Source organism: Podarcis muralis, chromosome 17 (assembly GCF_964188315.1).
Source record: "Podarcis muralis chromosome 17, rPodMur119.hap1.1, whole genome shotgun sequence".
In the NCBI taxonomy this organism is placed as follows: domain Eukaryota; kingdom Metazoa; phylum Chordata; class Lepidosauria; order Squamata; family Lacertidae; genus Podarcis; species Podarcis muralis.
In genome coordinates, this window is record NC_135671.1 from 9,881,670 (window position 1) to 9,902,275 (window position 20,606).

A 20,606-nucleotide genomic window follows, 5' to 3' on the forward strand; every position below is an offset into this window, starting at 1 on the left:
CAAAGGAATTTAAAACAAATAAAATAAATGTGGGCATTGCCAACTTTTGAAAATTGCCTGTGTATGGATTTACATAAGAAGAGCCCCATTGGATCATGTTCAGGGCCCATATGAACCATAGGACCCTCTTCCCCAAAGCCTAACTTTATTCTTTAAGCAAGGATAAGCATAAAAGTTTGGGATGCGGGTGGCGCTGTGGGTTAAACCACAGAGCCTAGGACTTGCCGATCAGAAGGTTGGCGGTTCGAATCTCTGCTACGAAGTGAGCTCCCGTTGCTCGGTCCCTGCTCCCAGTGGTGTAGCGTGGGTTGTCAGCACCCAGGGCAAGGCAAGTAATTTGCGCCCCCTAACCCGTGGATTTGCGCCCCCTAACCCGTGGATTTGCCCTAACCCCAGATGTTGCGCCCGGTGCGGCCGGGCCCCCCTGCACCCCCCACGCTACGCCACTGCCTGCTCCCGCCCACCTAGCAGTTCAAAAGCAAGTCAAAACGCAAGTAGATAAATAGGTACCACTCCGGTGGGAAGGTAAACGGCGTTTCTGTGCACTGCTCTGGTTCGCCAGAAGCGGCTTAGTCATGCTGGCCACATGACCGGAAGCTGTACGCCGGCTCCCTCGGCCAATAAAAGCGAGATGAGCGCCGCAACCCCAGAGTCGGACACAACTGGACCTAATGGTCAGGGGTCCCTTTACTTTTAGGCAGCTGTCAGGGACTGGGCAGAGGAGGAATGGTGGAGACCCCCTCCCCAGCCTGACCCTTCCAGAGAAGAGGAAGACAGTTCAGAATTACAACAGGGGTTTGAGGGAAGTCTCAGCTCAGAAGCTGATGAGGGGGAAAGTTGGGAAATAATGGGAGAGGAGGAGGAGGAGGAGGAAGCACCAGGCGGGCGACCGCTGACAAACACAGTGTCTTTACAAAGCATTCCAGACCCCCCCTCTCCCAGAACCTGGCAAGCCTTGAAAGTAGGAGAGCAAAGAGCTCAAAAGCAGAGGGCGCTTGTCAGCACCTGTAGGGATGATGCATGAGGTAGTGGGAAAGAAGGAAGGGGTGGAGATTCACTCGGGACAACGCCATTATCTAAGAGGCTGGGTTCCAAAGCCCCTCTCTGAATAAAAAACAGATGGTAAGGAACTTTTCCTTGTCTTTGTACATTCCTGGGCTACCGGACAAGGGAGTTGCTTGCAGCTGCCTAAGAGCAGCATATCCAGAAAATATATACAGTCATAACCCGGGCGAAATATAGAATCATAGAATCATAGAATTCATAGAATCATAGAGTTGGAATAGACCACAAGGGCCATCGAGTCCAACCCCCTGCCAAGCAGGAAACACCATCAGAGCACTCCTGACATATGGTTGTCAAGCCTCTGCTTAAAGACCTCCAAAGAAGGAGACTCCACCACACTCCTTGGCAGCAAATTCCACTGTCAAACAGCTCTTACTGTCAGGAAGTTCTTCCTAATGTTTAGGTGGAATCTTCTTCCTTGTAGTTTGGATCCATTGCTCCATGTCCGCTTCTCTGGAGCAGCAGAAAACAACCTTTCTCCCTCCTCTATATGACATCCTTTTATATATTTGAACATGGCTATCATATCAAATATGCTTCAGGTTGAGCATTTTCAGGTTACGCTCCACAGCGACATTACTTCCGGGTTTCGTCGCTTGCGCATGCGCAGACGCTCAAAATGACGTCAAAGAAGCAGTGAAACGCGACCTGCACATGCGCAGACGCATGTTACATTCTACTCAGGATACGAACGGGGCTCCAGAATGGATCCTGTTCACATCCAGAGGTACCAAGCAAACAAACCCTAGAGCAGCCTTTCTCAACCTGTGGGTCCCCAGATGTTGTTGAACTACAACTCCCATCACCCCTAGCTAGCAAGGCCAGAGCTCAGGGATGATGGGAGTGGTAGTCCAGCAACATCTGGGGACCCACAGGTTGAGAACCGCTGCCCTAGAGCCTGGTCTGTGCAAATCCAGCAGAATGAGATGGGTCTCGTCCACTTCAAGCTGCGGCTGGTTAATACTACAGTGGTACCTCGGTTTATGAACTTAATCGGTTCCAGAAGTCCGTTCTTAAACAGAAACTGTTCTTAAACCAAGGTGCGCTTTCTCTAATGAGGCCTTCCGCCACCGGTGCCCTTCCACTGTTCGGATTCCGTTCTTAGACCGAGGTAAAGTTCTCAAAACGGGCACTACTTCTGGTTTTGTGGAGTTTGTAAACCGAATCGTTCGTAAACAGGACTGTTCTTAAACTGAGGTACCACTGTATTTTTAATGCTCCTCCATGTAAACACAAATATCTCTCTCTCTCTCTCTCTCTCTCTCTCTCTCTCTCTCTCTCTCTCAATCTCTCTCTCTCTCTCTCATCAAAAAAATACCAAGCCTCATCAGTGAGCTCAGACTCACTTTGTGCACCCCTAATTTTCTATTTGTAGTAATGATTATAAAAATAAAATCAGGAGAGCTCTTAAAAAATGTGAACCACTACCTGCATTATTACAGGCCATTCTACCACCTCAGGATGCCACAACCTCATTCCCACCCCACAGCCCTTGGGCAAGCCCTGTCATTTTGTCCATGGGGAAGATTGTAAGGGAGACAAATGAGGTTTGAAAGAGATACAAAAGGGGTAGATGGAGGGGAGAGGATTGTTTCTTTCAGCTCAACAAGTATCTAACAACTGGTGAACTAGTTTTCAAATGGCTTTTTTAAAAAAAAAATTAAAAGGCCCCTTTTCCTCAGCCCAGCCCTGATAAGTGAATGGAAGCAAGTTCCTGGGCTGATTGAGGAGAAAATGAAACCCATTCTTTGCTGTGGAGGCCAGGAGCGAGCAGGATCCCAGAGTGCCTTTGAAAGTTGTGTGCAAGTGGGAATTTTGCCAGCTTTTCTCAACCCTTCACGACAGCAAGCCGCATCCGCAAAAAATGCCCGCCTAGGTGCCATTCAGGGGCGCTGCTCTTTTCCTTTGCATCTGGCCACCTTGCAGGAATAATTTCTCATGAGAAAAGCATGACAAGGTTTCTATTCTGAACTGAGTCGTTCAATGGCTGCTGGAAGCATTGCAGTGAGGTTTTTCCCCTTTTGCTGAATGCTGGTGTGTGTAACCCGGATCCTCCAGAGGACTCTAAGCAAGCAATAGCTCTGCTTTATACAGAGAGCTTTCAATGAGGGGGGACACTCGCCTTGCATCGTTTTGCATCACAATTAGCCACGTCCCTTTGGGCTTACCCTATTACGGCAAAAGCTGGCAGCTCCTGCAGGTCAAAGGGGAAATCCATGCGGAAGTTGGTTCTGAAGAGGGCTGTGATGGTGACTGCGAAGCGAGGGTGAAACAGACAGGAAGAATTACGACCGTGGAAAAATAGAATGTGAGAGAATTTTAAATGTGTACTACAGAAAGCAGGAGCCCCGGGGGTGGCGGAAAGCCTAGAAAAATATGGGATATCAATGCGCAAGCACAAGGGAGCATCGCAGAAGCCTTCCTTTCAGCACTGCCACAGTTCTTAGCACCTCACTTGAAAAGACTTGGTAATACGGATGTTATTTTGATATGTTTTGGGGTGGGCCTGGAATACTTCTAGCCTCAAGAGCACTTCATTAAGAAAAGGTTTTGTTGTTGCTGCCATCAGGAAGCAGTTCCGGCTCACAAGCAGCACCAAATGGTATATAGTATTTTGATTTGGCATCCTTACACATTTTCCTCTTTCAATTTAATAGAACAGGAAGAGGGAAGCAGCTGCCCTTTCAAAAATTCTTCATCCTGTTTGCTGTTGTTTTGGTATGAATTCCTGCATTGTACCAGAAAAGTCCAATACTGAACCCACTTGAAAATCCCCTCTTGAAAATAGCCTGCCATTTATATGGATATCAAAGGCAAGCAAACTAGTAGAAAAATCTCTGTGGCCTCCAAGAACACCACAGCACAGCAATGAGAAAATGGGAGGCAGGTTGAATAGGGCTGACATTGTTTAAACAGTGGGGACAGTGATGGTTTCATACCACTGTTCCTGTTTGTAATGTGAACCAATGTTCTACCCAGTGCAGGTTTCGCAATTGTTTAGCAAGGCGGTCAAAGCAATCGGCTCCATATATGCATGAAACTATCCTGAGGATGAGGGACGTGGGGGGGGGGGGGCGCTGTGGGTTAAACCACAGAGCCTAGGGCTTGCCGATCAGAAGGTCGGCAGTTCGAATCCCCGTGATGGGGTGAGCTCCCGTTGCTCGGTCCCTGCTCCTGCCAACCTAGCAGTTCGAAAGCATACAGGCACAAGTAGATAAATAGATACCGCTCTGGCGGGAAGGTAAACAGCGTTTCCGTGCGCTGCTTTGGTTCGCCAGAAGCCGCTTAGTCATGCTGGCCACATGACCTGGAAGCTGTACGCCGGCTCTCTCGGCCAGTAAAGCGAGATGAGCGCCGCAACCCCAGAGTCAGTCACGACTGGACCCAATGGTCAGGGGTCCCTTTACCTTTATCCGGAGGATGATGTTTCTGACCAGGGGTGCCAACTTGAATAAAATTTTGGGGAGGGGGCAAGTAAACCCCGCCCCATGCAATCGATCACACACCCCATTCAAATATTTTATTGGGGGTGGCGAAGCTCCCTCAGTCCCTAGGAGTTGGCTCCTATACTTCTGCCTGTCATGTAGATGAATGTAAGAACTGGAAGAGGGAGCGGGTAGCAACGCACAGCGCTAGAACAGCATGCTAAAAGAGTTCACCTGACACTCTCCCTCCATCCCTACAACCTTGAAGAAGTCACTTGTGCAGTGACACCCTTGGGATGGAGGAGGACGTACAGTCAGAGCAGAGACTAGGAAGGAAGTCAGTCCTCGAATCCTACCTGCGTCTTTGTTCCAGACAGCAAAGACTCGGAAAACAAAGGCACTGAACGTAGCGGCAAAAAATCCGCGCCAGTAGTTACGAACTGCAAAGTAGGTGGAAGTTACTTCGATGCTGAAGAGCACACCTATGGGGAAGAAGGACGTTCTCAGCAATGCATAACAGCTCCTCTCCCCAACCACAACCTGCTCCCAAAGTCACTTGAGAATACCTTGAATTCGACTCCCCCAGCGCATGAATTAACAGGAATTTGCAAAAGTAGCAGAGAGAAAATAACAGCAGGGTTGTTGTGTTTGAACTGTTTCACCTTAACTCAGTTTCCTTCAGCTAAGGCTAAGCATGAGCAAAAAGAAACAATTCCCAATTTCAACAGCACAGGGGTTTCCAAACTTTCTGCTTTGAGGAAACCGTCTCTATCTCTGCTGCGGGAACCCTGTGCATTGCAGAGGATTGGTGGATCATATTCTGTGCATCACTTCACATGAAATTATGGACAATTATGCTGTGTGAACTGAAAGTGGAGGAAAACACTATAATAGTGAAACAAGCTGTTTTCCAGGGAAACTCGTCCACCATTACAGATGGTCTCATTGAGGAACTATTGATAAACTTCCAAGAAAATGGCAGAGTTCCCCAGAAAGAAGTTTGGAAACCGCTAGCTCAGTGGAGTGGGAACTGCTTCCCAATTGCTTTCTTTCCATACTGGTACACTAATGGGAGCTTCTCTGAACCACAGCATCAGCCCTGGACACATGATTCCAAGGTAAGTGTTTGGCTGGAATGGTATGAGCCAATATGGAAACAGCTTCTGTGCTGCCAGGGTAGAGGGTGTGCTGGCCAGTTATCCAAAACCAAATGCTTAAAAAAACATAGCTAGAGAAGAAGGTAGATTGGGGTCTACTCGTAGATCTCTGGGAGATTTGCTGTAGATCAGGAATGGTTTCTGACTCCCAACTGTTTAACAATGGCAGGAACAACATGGCTTTCCCCACATAAATTAGGTTGCTGAAATGAAGAAAGCTAACCAGGAGTGGTATTTTGCGTGAGATAAGGATGCTCAGTTCCAGTACTGAAAAAGAAAATTCCTATGCTTAGAGGCACCCTGTTTTTTGATTCACCTGTGTGTGTCTCGCACTTGGTAGACCGTGGGTTTCTAGTTTAACAAAAACAACAACCAAAGAGTCCTAACAAGCCTGGAATCTGCCTGCATTAGAAAAAGGAATTTAGAGGGTGGGATATAATTTGGGCTGGGTGGGGAGAAGGAACGATGCAAGGTTTCTAGCGAAAGTTAGACGATAGCCAGCATTCACTTGCCTCCCAGTGGTGTCCCGAAACAGCAGCCAACCCCTACTGCACATCCCACAGTCAGGACATCTGTGTAATAATATGGCTGCTACTGGTGGAAGAGACATGAGCGAGAGAAAGACAAAGACACACAGAGACACACAAAGTGAGACACAGAAGCAGAGAAAGGGAAGAATGAGTGACAGAATTGGTAGCTAGTATCAAAGAATGATCAATACCATAGATGTTATCTAACAACGCACACTGAACCCACTGGAAGATCCTGTACAGTGGTACCTCTGGTTACATACTTAATTTGTTCCGGATGTCCGTTCTTAACCTGAAACCGTTCTTAACCTGAGGTACCACTTTAGCTAATGGGGCTTCCTGCTGCCACCGTGCCGCTGGCGCACAATTTCTGTTCTCATCCTGAGGTAAAGTTCTTAACGTGAGGTACTACTTCCGGGTTAGAGGAGTCTGTAACCTGAAGTGTTTGTAACCTGAGGTGTTTGTAACCCAAGGTACCACTGTATATGCCAAGAGTTCCCGCCTCATTTCTCACCAACACACAAGCTTGGGTGCACTTAGCAAGAAGGTGATGTAATATCAAAAGGGATTCATGCAAGAGACAAGGCCTCAGCTCTTGTAAATGCAGAGTTCCCCCATCTTTCCAGAGTCACATGTGAATTCAGGTGTCAATTGTTCAATTGTTATTCAAGTGTCAATTGTTCAAGGGGTTAAGAGAAGTAGTGTATGTTCACAAATCACACAGCTCCAACCCAGAAGTGTACGAAACTGCAATGATTTATCAAGTAGATGGTCATGCGTGAAAATCTGGGGCATGTCTCAATGGCTGCATGTAAACCTGCTAGGAAGCTACAATAGGCAGCACCTTCCCAGTGCAGTGTTTGGCACATGTGTAGGATTTCCACAGTTTCCTGCAATAAAACAAGATATGAGCAGTTTGGAGACATTCAATGGAAAATGGCGGAATAGATGTACAACTCTTTCCTTGTTTTTTTTGAAGTTTGGACAAGGAAAGATGGGGAAGTTAAAGCCACACTCTATGTGCAAAAATATAATATGGTTATGGAATTGTGCTACTTCAGAAGGGAAGTGTGAATATGGAAATACTGAAAAGCTCCCGCTCATTTCTATCTGGATAGGCAGTTATGGGAGAAGAATGACAGAGAAGGTAGAACCCCTTGTTGTATCCATGCTAACAATGTTATTTTAAAAGCACCCCAGATTTCCCCCAAGATGCAAAAGAAATGGGGTAGGGGAAAGAGAAACTGTGATTTACTGGAGACATAGAGAGAGCTGGAAAATAGGGACTGTCCCTGAAAAATAGAGGCAGCTAGATTATTGGCATATGTGATTTATGTCATTCCCTGAAGAAGCATCTCCACCCCCCCCCTCTCTGCAAGGTTACAGGGAACCAGACAGAGGGCCTTCTCGGTAGTGGCACCTGCCCTGTGGAACTCCCTCCCATCAGATGTCAAGGAAATAAACAACTATCTGACTTTTAAAAGACATCTGAAGGCAGCCTTGTTAAGGGAAGTTTTTAATGTTTGATGTTTTATAGCGTTTTTTAAATATTCTGTTGGGGAAACCCAGCCGGATGGGCGGGGTATAAGTAATAAATTATTTATTATTATTATTATTATTATTATTATTATTATTATTATTATTATTCCCTGCCCAACACATCCTTGCGCCAAAGGCACTTTCTATTTCCCACAGGATGTCCCTTTGCTGAATTTTCTGTTTCTCTGTTGGGTTACACGAGGTAAAAGAACCACACCGCAGCACCATGACAGTTGTCAGTTGAGCAGAAAACACGGCTTCCATTCCAGAAACTTCCTCAGTCGGGAGCGGGGGGCGGGGTGGGTAAACACCTGGCATAAATACGGGAATTGCACTTGCCTCCAAGAGGAGCCCCGAAGCAACATCCAACTCCAACTGCGCAAGCCGCCACCAGGAGGTCGAGCTGCCTGTGCACATTCTGGAATAGAGAGCCCGGCCAGAGAGAAGCATGCCAGTGTTAGGTGGGAGCACAGCCACAAGGTTAGTCCTCTCCTCCCTCCTCCTCCTCCAGCACAAAGCAACAGCGAGCAGCAAAACCAGCCTTCTCTCACAGAGGAAGTGAGCAGTGAGCCAGTCACTACACACAGCCAGCACCTACGGTGACCCCGTTCCTTTGTACGCACCACCAAATACTATATAGCCTATGCGCCAGTTCTCCATACTAGCCTGGCAGGTGTTACCAGCTATTGGAACGGTGTTGCGCAGCCAGTCACCAAGCCAGCCACTGCTACAGAGCTCAGGCCTCTTTAGTCGTTCAGCCAGCGTTGTGCGCAATAAGCCACGCCAGCCTCAAAACACAACTGCTTACAACAACCACGTTTCTTACTGTAATGTTTATGTGTTGTTATTTATTTATTTTTAAAAGCCACCACCCCACCGGACGTCTTGATGCCTGCTACTAATGCACAAGCCTCGATGAAATAATTTGTGCTTATTTACAGCTGCTAAGCCACACAGTATATATGGGTAAAAAGGTAAAGGGACCCCTGACCATTAGGTCCAGTCGTGACCAACTCTGGGGTTGCGGCGCTCATCTCGCTTTACTGGCCGAGGGAGCCGGCGTAGAGCTTCAGGGTCATGTGGCCAGCATGACTAAGCCGCTTCTGGCGAACCAGAGCAGCACACAGAAACGCCGTTTACCTTCCCGCCGGAGCAGTACCTATTTATCTACTTGCACTTTGACGTGCTTTCAAACTGCTAGGTTGGCAGGAGCAGGGACTGAGCAACGGGAGCTCACCACGTCGTCGTGGGGATTCGAACTGCTGACCTTCTGATCGGCAAGTCCTAGGCTCTGTGGTTTAACCCACAGCGCCACCCGCGTCCCGTATATATGGGTAGCAGTGACCAAAGTTTGGATCTTGTGCGCCAAAATGCAAAACACTATTTCTGGGCAAAAGAAAGTGAAATTGTGCCGGTGTACACTGTTTTACGTACATTCCACCCGTTTTGCAAAATTTCACTTCCAAGATTCAGGCTTGCAAGAATGCGGATACATGTTTTTACAAGGTCAGGTGTTGAACAGGACAAGTAGAGCGATGCATAAGGAATAGGAGGATGTGCAGATTATCATAGGCTCATCAGGATCCCTGTTCAAACCCTCTTTGATTTCTGATCCTTTGACAGAAGTCCTTTTAACTTTTTCAGCAAATGGTCTAGAAACCAGCAATTTGGTTTACAAAGAAGCTGTGGTTTTCAGGGAGCCAAGCTTTGCTTCCGATATTTTAGGATTGTTTGTTTTTGTTTTTTAAAGAAGAAAATAGGGTGACCCTAACTCTGACTAAGCATGGAGTGATTTTAGCTTCCAAAGCCTTTTTGGTTCATGATTCTTGGAGGATTCCTCTGTATTTTATTTTATTGTAACAGACAGCTAAACTTGCCACTTGCTGTCATTTCCCTCTGGCCAGCTAGTCTAGAATTATTCTGTTTTTTATTCATTCTGGTCCTGCCTTCAGTATTCTGGGTCTCTGAGGCTCCCCCTCCCCTTTGACAGCCTCCATCACAGACCAGATGGAGCATGCAGAACACTTACCTCATACACACCGCAAAAGATGGACATGAACTTGCTCAGGACGGCAGCACAGATGCTGGCAATATGCACAAAGGGGCCCTGTGGAAGGAAGGAAGGAAGGAAGGAAGGAAGGAAGGAAGGAAGGAAGGAAGGAAGGAAGGAAGGTTGAGGAGCATCATTCAATTCAGTTTTATGCCAAAAAGTAGCAAAGATTCCGCCTCTCCTATCTGTTTTTATCACTCCCAGACCCACCAACATCTTTGTAAGACTCTCTCATGCCACTGAAAAGGCACACTTTCGAAATCTACCTTTAGGCAGCCCATGCGTGGCTGGCAAGATCATAAATGTAATCGAAATGACAAGGTGAGTTAAAAGGTCCTTAATGGGAGAGGAAGAAGGTTAGGCTTGTGTCTCCCTCTGGAGCCTGAGAGAGAGGCCTCCAGTCGAAGGATCGGATGCTTATTATTTCAAAGCAATGTGTGAGCATCAGCCTCCCCCACCTCAGAAGCTCCTGGGTCACATGATAAAGCTCACATAATGTTGTATTTTAATCTTGTTTTTAAGTTGTATTCATTCAACTTGTTTTTATTATTGCTTGTTTTTATCCCTTGGCTGGGGAGGGCGGGGTATAAATAAAAATTATTATTATTATTATTATTATTATTATTATTGCCACCTGCCCTGCTCTTTCCCCCCAGCCCTCCTCCTCCTGGCCCTCTCCTCATGAGGACTGCTCCATCTTCCAACCTTACCTTCTACCTGCCTCCTTCCAATCCTATGGTTCTGCCTGCTGACCCTACAGCCACTACACCCATCATTCCCCATGCCCCTTCCTAGGAGCTCGACCAATGGCAACTCTTCTGCCTGGCCTGCCTCCCCCTCTAAGAAATTAGAGTGGCTGAGTTAGCCACCATCAACCTCCTAAGGCAATAGGAAACAGACGGCCACAAGTGGAAACTGCAACAAAATGTTGCAGTGTGGGGTGCCGCTGTTCTGTATCCCAGATGTTTCATTCTGTTCTCTCTTCCCCAACAGCTGGACAGCACTCCGTGGCCACTAAGCACCCTCAGTCCTCAATGGGCTGTTTTGGGTTCCCCTAACAGAACATCTTTCACTTTAAATACAGTCGTACCTTGGTTTTCGAACAGCTTAGTTCACTAACAACTTGGAACTCGAATGCCGCAAACCCGGAAGTAGGTGTTCCAGTTTGTGAACTTTGCCTCGGAAACCGAACGTCCAGCGTGGCTTCTGAATGGCTGTAGGACACTCCTGCAGCCAATTGGAAGCCATGCCTTGGTTTCCGAATGTTTTGGAAGTCAAATGGACTTCTGGAACGCATTCTGTTCGAAAACCAAAGTACAACTGTTTATGTTTCTATTTTTGCAAGCCTCAGGGTTTCCCCAAGCCTGTGAATTATGTGTAGATGGTGCTGTCTGGGCTTCATTAGAAACAGCACTCATAGCCTGAACATCAGAAATAGAGGTGATGGGGATGAAATCTGCCTCCCCAGCACTAATAGTAATAATAATAATAATAATAATAATAATAATAATAATAATAATAATAATAATTTTTATTTATACCCCGCCCTCCCCAGCCAAGGCCGGGCTCAGGGTGGCTAACAAGCAATAATAAAAACAAGTTGAATGATTACAACTTATAAACAAAATTAAAATGCAACATTAAGATATTGATGCTTTAAAATATTAAATAATATTTAAAATAATAATAATAATAATAATAATAATAATAATAATAATAATGGCATACCACCATATACCTGCAGGTCTCAGGGCAGTTACAACATGAAATCACAACATAAAATCACAAAATACATAATAAAAACATAAACAACCCAGTAACCTCTCTCCACATTTTTAAAAGGCATTGGACGTCAATCAGCAAAAGGTCTGGTTAAAGAGGAACATTTTTGCCTGGCACCTAAAGGTGTATAATGAAGTGTATAACGAAATTACACCCCCTGCCTTCTGCGACTTGCCCTTCTCCCCTCCCCAAGCCCCGGCGGTGCTCACCTCTTTCCCGACAGGTATCCCGCTTCCTAGGCCAGCTGTCAGGCTTACAACTTTGGCCACAAAAGCTTTGGGTGTGAGGTATTCCTTGAGGACGACTCCCCGCATAATGGTTTTCAGCTCAGGGATCCCGGAGCCTGAACAAAACAGAAAGGAAAGGTGAGGAATTGTGCCACACCTGTGCAGAGAGACAGAGGCTCAAACTACAGGTGACAAACACCTGTTAGCTGAAAACAAGGTTGGCTCCTATTGCAAAGAAAGCAGGGGGTTCTGAACAAACGGGGTATGTGGGGAGCCAAATTCTTCCCCCCCTCTGCAGCTAATCTCCCCTCATGGTCCCTCTCCTGATGTCATCCCTCTCACCCCACCCCAATCTTCTGGGAGGAAAACGCCTAAGGGAATTAAGAGGCAAGAGCAGAAAACATCAGCTCCCTCTGGCTATGCTCCCTTCTTGCTCTAAAAATGGGAGGTGGGGGGAGACTGCATACATGACTGGGGCAAGCCTAGGCTTAAAAGAAATGGATTTGTTACTGCTGGATAACCTAAGGGTCCTTAGATTATCCAGCAGCAACTGGATATACCTGCAATAAATATACCGTATTTTTCACTCTATAAGACGCACCAGACCACAAGACGCACCTAGTTTTTGGAGGAGGAAAACAAGAAAAAAAATATTCTGAATCTCGAAAGCCAGAACAGCAAGAGGGATCACTGGGCAGTGAAAGCAGCGATCCCTCTTGCTGTTCTGGCTTCTGGGATAGCTGCGCAGCCTGCATTCGTTCCATAAGACGCACACACATTTCCCCTTACTTTTTAGGAGGGGAAAAGTGAGTCTTATAGAGCAAAAAATATAGTACCTTCTAGGTATATTTTCTGCAACGTGTTCTTAACACAGTAACAGTGCATTGGCAGTGGGTTTATTCTGCTTTATATTAATAATAATAATAATAATAATAATAATAATAATAATAATAATAATACCCTGCCCACCTGGCTGGGTTTTCCAATGCTTCCCCTATTCTACCATGTTATTGCTTTCTGGAGGAGCGATAGCACAACAAAGAAGGCACAAAAAATAAACTAGAACGTTTATGATGTGGAAAGTGACGGAATTCCAGCAGGAAGTTAAAGTTATGTCCTGACTAGAAATGAAGCAGTGCACACCGTCCAACTTTTTCAGATTAAAAAACGGGACACGTGTCTTCAAGGATGTACTCCTGGGCAAGTCACGTGATTCACGCTGCAGTCACGATCTCCAAAGTGCTTTGGCGGGCAAGATTGCGTCATGAGAGCGCGTAGCACCCTAAATGCCCGCCACGATCTCGCACAATAAAATAGGATTTCCCGTTTTTCCCAGGACACTTGGCGGTTATGGCAGTGTGACTGCCTCCAAACTTTTGCAGGCACAAACTGCACTGAAAGAGGGGTTGTTTATGACCTCCCCAACAGCATCGCCAGCACAAATAATCACAAATGCATAACGAAAAAGATGTCAGGAGGCGTCCTTAGCCTGAGACAGACAGGCAAATCTTCCCATCCCTTGCTCTCTCTCACCCACAGCCTGTGGAGAGACAAGTTGGCAGAAGAGGGCAGCAAAGAGGATCAGGACGAGCGGATAGGTCACCCAGGCCAGGTACTGCATAGGGATACTCGGGTGCAGCGAGTTGTACATCCACTTGTAAGCTGTAGTGGGGACATAAAAACAAACGCCAAAAACTTCAGAACATGAAAAGAATCCAACGAGCAGCAAACTAAACCAAATTCTCCAACATGGCACCCTCCAGATGTCGAGGATTACAATTCCCATCAGCCACAGTGCTGGAGAGAAATGTTCATTGTGTGCTTCATAATTGATTGGCGTGTTATGATTACCCAATCTCTTAGTATGTGTCCCCTGCCTCCCTGAAATACAGCAGTGGCGGGGTCATAGCTGTCAACTTTTCCCTCTTCTTGTGAGGAATCCTATTCGGAATAAGGGAATTTCCCTTTAAAAAAGGGAAACTCTGACAGCTATGGGCGGAGTGGGGTGGTTAAATTGACTGTAGCAAGGAGACTGGTTGCTTTCCTACCGGGGGGGTGGGGGTGGGATATGGGGGTTCTTGAGGGGGAGTTGATGCTGCAGATAAAACACTCAAATGCTTTTGTTGTTGCAAGGGCGCCAAGTCCATGGCTGAGTGGAGATTTCAAAGCCTTTTTGCACAGAAATGAAAAAGAAGAAAAAATTGCTGTGCTTATTCTGAAGTATTAATAAACCGCCACAACAAATGAATACACTGCCTGTCGTTTAACTATTTATCCAAGCATGAGCATCTAAACAAAACTGCCCTAAATCTTAAAATCACTTTTGAGCCCCTGCACCTGAAATGCCATGCCTGGTCTTGCACTGAATGCAGTACAGTGGTACCTCGGGTTACAAAAGCCTCAGGTTACAAACACTTCAGGTTACAGACTCCGCTAACCCGGAAGTCGTACCTCGGGTTAAGAACTTTACCTCAGGATGAGAACAGAAATCGTGCGGTGGCAGCAGCGGGAGACCCCATTAGCTAAAGTGGTACCTCAGGTTAAGAACGGTTTCAGGTTAAGAACGGACCTCCAGAACGAATTAAGTTCGTAGCCAGAGGTACCACTGTATTGCCAGCTGAAGATGAGCTGGTGAAAGACCTACGGCAGTAACATAGCTTATTTTACAGCTCATGAAACTTGAGTTCTTGGCATAGTTTTAGGGTTGGCATTGGGGGAGAGCAGGACTCTTGTGCCTTTAACAGCTATGTGGCAGCAGATATTAAATATAGAAAGCCTTTTGTAATATGGAACTCCAATTAGGAGGAAAACGTCACCTTCTGATATTCTGAGTACTTACAGAGTTACAATTCCCAGAAACCAGTAACAAACTACAGAGCCCAGAATTCTCTGAGGGGAAAGAAACTGCTTTCAATGTGCTTCAAAAGTATAGGGTGTACACAGCCACAGTGGGAGATGGTGGACTAGAAAGCATCAGATACATGCGGAAAAGATGGGTTACAAAAGTTGGGTGCCTCCTCTTCTCTCTGTCAAGCGGTGGCAAGAGCCCATAGGGTTCCTGGCATTCACCCAGGGTCTGTGTACCTTCGGAAAACTGAGACACAGCAAAGACTGTCGTAGCTTTAAGAAATATGGTTTGTTCACCTATTTACACCTTCAGTCTGCATGGAGGGAGTCTAGCGTGGTCATTTCAAGAGGAGCTTGTCCTTCCCAGCAGTGCAGCCCTGGAGTCTGAGGCATCTCTCCCAGCCAGCCTACAGCCAACCTGCCCAAGATGGATCCCAGACTTTTTTCTTCCCTCTTCTTCTTCCCAGACCATCTTGCTCAAAAACTCTTCCCTGTCACCTCAAACACACGCCCCATCTCCTTGGCAACACCTGTCTCCCCAGGCCAAAGGATTCCTCTCCGATGGCCCATCAACCCCTTTTATCATGTCAAAAGATTTGCTCTTTGCTAGGCCAGCCAGGCTGGTGTCCACAAGCCAGCCCAGGGATTCCTTGTCTGGCACAGTTCTGCAGCTTGTACTTTCATTCATATCCCAATTAATCAAAATCCTACAATGTATTATTTTCTAGGGTTTAGGGGTGGGGTCACCCCAACTCTGGGGTGGGGATGCAGGTGGCACTGTGGATTAAACCACAGAGCCTAGGACTTGCCGATCAGAAGGTCGGCGGTTCGAATCCCCGCGACGGGGTGAGCTCCCGTTGCTCGGTCCCTGCTCCTGCCAACCTAGCAGTTTGAAAGCACGTCAAAGTGCAAGTAGATAAATAGGTACCACTGCAGCGGGAAGGTAAACGGCGTTTCCGTGCGCTGCTCTGGTTCGCCAGAAGCGGCTTAGTCATGCTGGCCACATGACCTGGAAGCTGTCTGCGGACAAACCTATAAGCCTATAGAGCGAGATGAGCGCGCAACCCCCGAGTCGGTCATGACTGGACCTAATGCTCAGGGGTCCCTTTACCTTTACGCAGGAGGCACCAAAAGCCTGCCATAGCTGTTTGCCTGTGTCACTGTCACCCGCACCCCATTCCCCTAACTCTCTCGTGACTGCTTCAGCTCTGACTTCATATTGTGTACCTCAGCAGTGACCACCCCTCAATGGTCACTGAGGCTGGAGCCACATGCAGACTGAATGCTGTTCCCTGACTCTGTGTAAGGTAAAGGCAGCCATGTCATACCTATTACTAAAAGCCTGGATTCAGGAACAGGGTTCTGGATGTATTTTCTTCAAATTAGCAGGTGAGAGTTGGTGTAGATTGCTGCTCATAGCTGTCTATACAAGAGTACATATATGCCTTTGCAAACCTGGTCTGTTGTTTTTTAAGACCTTTCAAACTTCACATAGATCTTCTCCCTTGTTATTGCTCTTCCCAGCAGCCTGTAGCATGGATTCATGTTATATATATATATTTCTTGGTTTACAAAAATAAGTGCACTGTCTCTTTTTTCAAGTTGTGTTTTCTACAGATCAGTTTCATTTGTTGTGAGACATTAGTGTTACATACACCAATTACATGCCCTCTTAAACAAGCCAGTAGTAAAATCAGCAGCAACTAGGCCCTTGACAACCTTCGAAAACCTCCTCCTAACAACAAAGGGACATGGCAAAGGGATGGTATCCGCAATAGACAAAATACCGCTCCAAAATCCCACAAACCCCCTCGACATAATCAAAAAACAACTGGAGGATAACATAGGCTATGAGATTAACCCCACCCAATGGACTAGAAAGTGGTCTAAACCTCCCTTTAAATCCATATCAGCGAAAAGAACTCACTCTGAAACTCACTTACAGATGGTACCTAACACCACATAAACTAGTGCTGATACGCCCAGGAGTCTCACCAAAATGCTGGAGAGGATGCACCTCCACAGGTACATACTTCCACATGTGGTGGGAATGTCCTAAAGTCCAACTCTTCTGGATTTGTGTTATTAATGAAGGGTTTTTGGTGCAAACAATGTACCCCGTGAACAACAAATGAGTTTGGGGGGGGGGGTCGCAAAGGGTCAGTCCACCTACCTTGCAGGCTCTTGGCACTGGAGTAATCCACCCCCCAGCTCACCAGTGCCATGACAAGGCCCAGGAGAACCAAGAAGATCCAGTCTTCTCCCATCTTCTTGGTAACATAGTTCTGGATTCTTTTAGCGCAGGCTGTGGAGGATAAAGAAATTTCAGACCAAAACAGTGCGAGCTGACAAAAAGCTGCAGTACTTGGATATCAGTTCAATCAGCTTCAATGAATTCAATAGGAATCAAATGAGCTTCAATCCATGTACTTAATCAAATATTGACTGTGCATTTTGCTTAAAATCAGCAAACAGTAGGCATAAAACAAACAAGAAAAAATAAGAAATGTTTCCCATTTCACCTAATCTGTGAAAATTGTAAAACTGGCAGACCTGAATAGTCCATCTAACAGGACATTACATGTTGTGCATTCAAGAACAATATGATAAAAGCCACATGGTGGTGTCAGTCACTGGTCTCCTTCCATGAACTCCTACTTTCCAGAGCTCAAAAATATGTGAGGCGCATTGAGAGTAAGTTATCATTTCTGAATTATCTCATTCTGTATATTAATGGCCCCAAACACCATTACATTCGCCTAATCCTTTTCTTGAGCCAATTTATTCCACTGTCTTCCTATTGCTATGGCTAGTCATTCCTGGTGATAGCTTCCTTTCGACTGTAAGAGCATTTAAGTTCTTATTTCTACCACCTGCGTTCAACATGCATATTTGTAAATAAACTCAAATGCTACAGAACCCACCATAAATGTCCAGCGACCTCAGATACCAAACCCAGGAAGCTGCTCCTGGAATGCATCACCTTGCTGGGAAACGAGTAGCACATAATAGTGCCATTTAACCAGTTAGTCACTTGTGAAAAGTTCCTCAACTCTTATCTCAAGCCTGTTTCTGAAAACCTAACCCTCTGTAACCCATGCAGCAGGTGTGGGAAACTCTGGCCTTCCAAATGTTGTTGTGGTACAGTACGTCTCCCATCAGCCTAGACTATTGTCTATGCTGGCTAGGGTTGATGGGAGACGTAGTTCAGCAGCATCTGAAGGACCAGAGGTTCCCCACTCCTGCCACAGTTATTTGGTGGTCAATGTGCAGCTCCTCACTACACACCAGTGTAGTAGGAAGGTTCTCCAGAAGGTAGATAGCTTCCAGAAGATGGAATGAAAGTACCAAAGCTTTCTATTCACCTCTGGGATTGTTTCATTGCATCCACACACACCCTGACACAATTAACTCCATCCATTTTCACGCTGGATAGTGTACCAGTGTGGAAAGCGCGCTGGAAAAGCAGGGCTTCACTGAGGCCTACCATGGCACTTGGAGTAGCGTTCTGCTTTCACTTCAGCCTGGCTGACTCGCTTCAGGGGCCCCTGGCCATTGCGTTGGGGCCTCTTCTCCCCCAGGAGTTCATCTTCTTCCTTCCGGGAAAGACTGCAGAGGTTGTCTGTGTACTGGCCATAGAGCTGAGGATAGAGGAGTGGGCAGTTAGCACAACCAAGTCACTCATAAAACAACAAAAAGAGACCAAGGGGGACTTGATAGCAGCAAGACCCCATAGGTGGTTTCCTTAGATCCATGCCATCTTTAATTTACATCTACTTTAATGATGTGTAACTAGCATGCAGACCGTAACCAACCAATGAATCTGCATGTGTGATCAAGCCATATCTCTGGAGAAATGTTGGGTCCAAACTAGGTGCATGTAACAGTCTCCAAACTTGTGCTTGGACTTTAAAAAATGAAAAACTGCATTGGGATGTACAGCCCTTTTCTGTGGACCATTTTTCCAATTATGTATGATGCTTTTCCATCTATAAGGGGAAATATATGAACACAGCCTGTGTGTATTATATGTACACACAGATCCTGCTTTCTGAACAGAATGCATTCCCAGGAAATTCATTCATTAGGGGAGTGTTCACATAATGAGCTGGTGATCTCCATTATTTCCGACGGGAACATTTCTAATCTGTGATTTGTCTCCTTCTGTCCCTGGTTTCTGCCCAAAAAAGGCAAAAAAAGGTGATTTGTCTGATCTCTCCTGCTCCCTGATCTTGCTAATCTCCCTCCCTCCCTCCATGATTTCTGCCTGAAATGACTGCCAGTGACCAGCAAAACACAGACAACTAAAGAAAGGGGCAAACTCTGGACATTCAGATATCTGAATCAACCATTTGTGTAGCAAAGTTTGAGTATAATTCTTTGTGTTCAGATAACTGAAATTTTGCATGAGAAGTATTCTGATAGCCGGACCTGCGTGTACAATCCCTGTAACCCACGTGATCATATCCTTTACAAATCATTATCCTTTACCTCTGTGTAATTAGTTCTTTGGCATTAAAATCAACAGACCGGCCAGACACAGGAAATAGGCCAGTGTTGCAGAGCAATAGGAAGAAAATAAGATCCATTATTTTCAAAATGACTGTGGTCAACAATAAATGGAAGATGCTGAGGCTGTGATTTAAAAAAATAATAATATCCCCCTGTGGCGATCACACAGGGTCCCCGGACGTTTGACGGTCTATTGATCCCTGTGCCACCACTGTGATTGCTTCCCCGCTGCCACCAACCCGTTTCTCTCGGGTACACACGGAGTCCAGACAGTTGTTAACATTAAACCAAAATAAACAAGTTTATTTTATAAGCCTTAACAAGTTTATGGTTTCAGATAATTTTTCTTGTCAGTTTCTTAATCTTAGTTTCTTTACCGGCCTATACCTTCCTAATAACTTCTAAATTATTATCTCAACTGTCTATCTGACTCCTCTTAACAGATTCTCTCACTCTCTCACATCAAAACTATCCCAACCCACAGACGTATCCTCACTCTCTCTTCTCTAACACCCGACTGACTCCTTAACAACACTAACTCCTCCCCTTGGGTTCCCACTTGCCAATCACTTCACACTCATTTAACCCTTTCCTTATGACCCAGCATAATGTCACCTAGGAGGGCAACCGCCACCCCCACCCCTTAAGACAGCTCACCAAATGGAGCCATCGTACCCAGGAAGCAATTGTTCCTCATACTTCTGCAGAAGAAGCTCGGAAAATTATCATCCCAACTTCTGTTCATATAGTCTTTCCACCACCCATGCCAGTGAAACAAAAAGCAGCTGCCCTCACAGAGTGGCACGGGGTTGAGCCGCAGGGGTGGCATGAGGATACAGCAGGCATCCCCCCCAAAAAAAAATTGCCCTTAAAAAATGCTCCCAGGGCCACTGCCCCGGCTGCCCTGCCCATGCTATGCCACTGGAATAGCCAGCCACCCCACAAAGACTAACAAATCCAACAGATTTCCAAAATATCCAAAGGATGATAGAGAATACTATGACAACACCTCCGTCGCTGCCCTGGTGGAGATGTGGAATGGAAGACGATCTGGAGCAATTTGACAAGGTTGCTTCTCAGCATCCTCTCCCCAAATCTCTCCATGACCTGGGCTGGGAAGAAACTTTATGTCCATTTGCTGGTCTATGAGGTGGCAGGAGGGATGGCGATGAAGAAATCTTTATCCGCTGCAAAATCCACTGAGTTACTGTATTTCACTGCATAATAGTCACAGTTTTAATGCCGATTCTTCTTTACCAAAAAAAGGATGGTGTGGTGATTATGTGGTGAAAAACCGAAGCACAACCATTATGTGAGGAAACATTTTTTTATTGCTGAACATGCTTATGTTTATGTTGCTTATTAATTGTTACTAACTTTTTTTGGTGCAATCAAGGTCTCTCGTGCCTCACTCATGGCAGATATGTCCGCCCGTCCGCTCCCCTTGCACCTTCAGCTGGTACTGAGCATGC

The 20,606-nt window shown here is 46.1% G+C and overlaps 1 protein-coding gene across 1 annotated transcript in view; it reads right to left on the reverse strand.

The window, feature by feature from the left end:
• The window catches only part of CLCN1 (chloride voltage-gated channel 1), a 44,366-nt gene extending 24,047 nt beyond the window's left edge, over nucleotides 1-20,319 (reverse strand). The window contains exons 1-9 of the mRNA XM_077921058.1: nucleotides 19,114-20,319; nucleotides 18,110-18,263; nucleotides 16,796-16,927; nucleotides 13,309-13,437; nucleotides 11,758-11,891; nucleotides 9,746-9,823; nucleotides 8,056-8,134; nucleotides 4,847-4,972; nucleotides 3,234-3,318 (exon numbers count right to left, since the gene is read on the reverse strand). Of these exons, the coding sequence (XP_077777184.1) occupies nucleotides 3,234-3,318; nucleotides 4,847-4,972; nucleotides 8,056-8,134; nucleotides 9,746-9,823; nucleotides 11,758-11,891; nucleotides 13,309-13,437; nucleotides 16,796-16,889 (725 nt within the window). The 5' untranslated portion in view covers nucleotides 16,890-16,927; nucleotides 18,110-18,263; nucleotides 19,114-20,319. The remainder of the gene's footprint in view (nucleotides 1-3,233; nucleotides 3,319-4,846; nucleotides 4,973-8,055; nucleotides 8,135-9,745; nucleotides 9,824-11,757; nucleotides 11,892-13,308; nucleotides 13,438-16,795; nucleotides 16,928-18,109; nucleotides 18,264-19,113) is intronic.
• Between the last annotated feature and the right edge of the window lie 287 nt (nucleotides 20,320-20,606).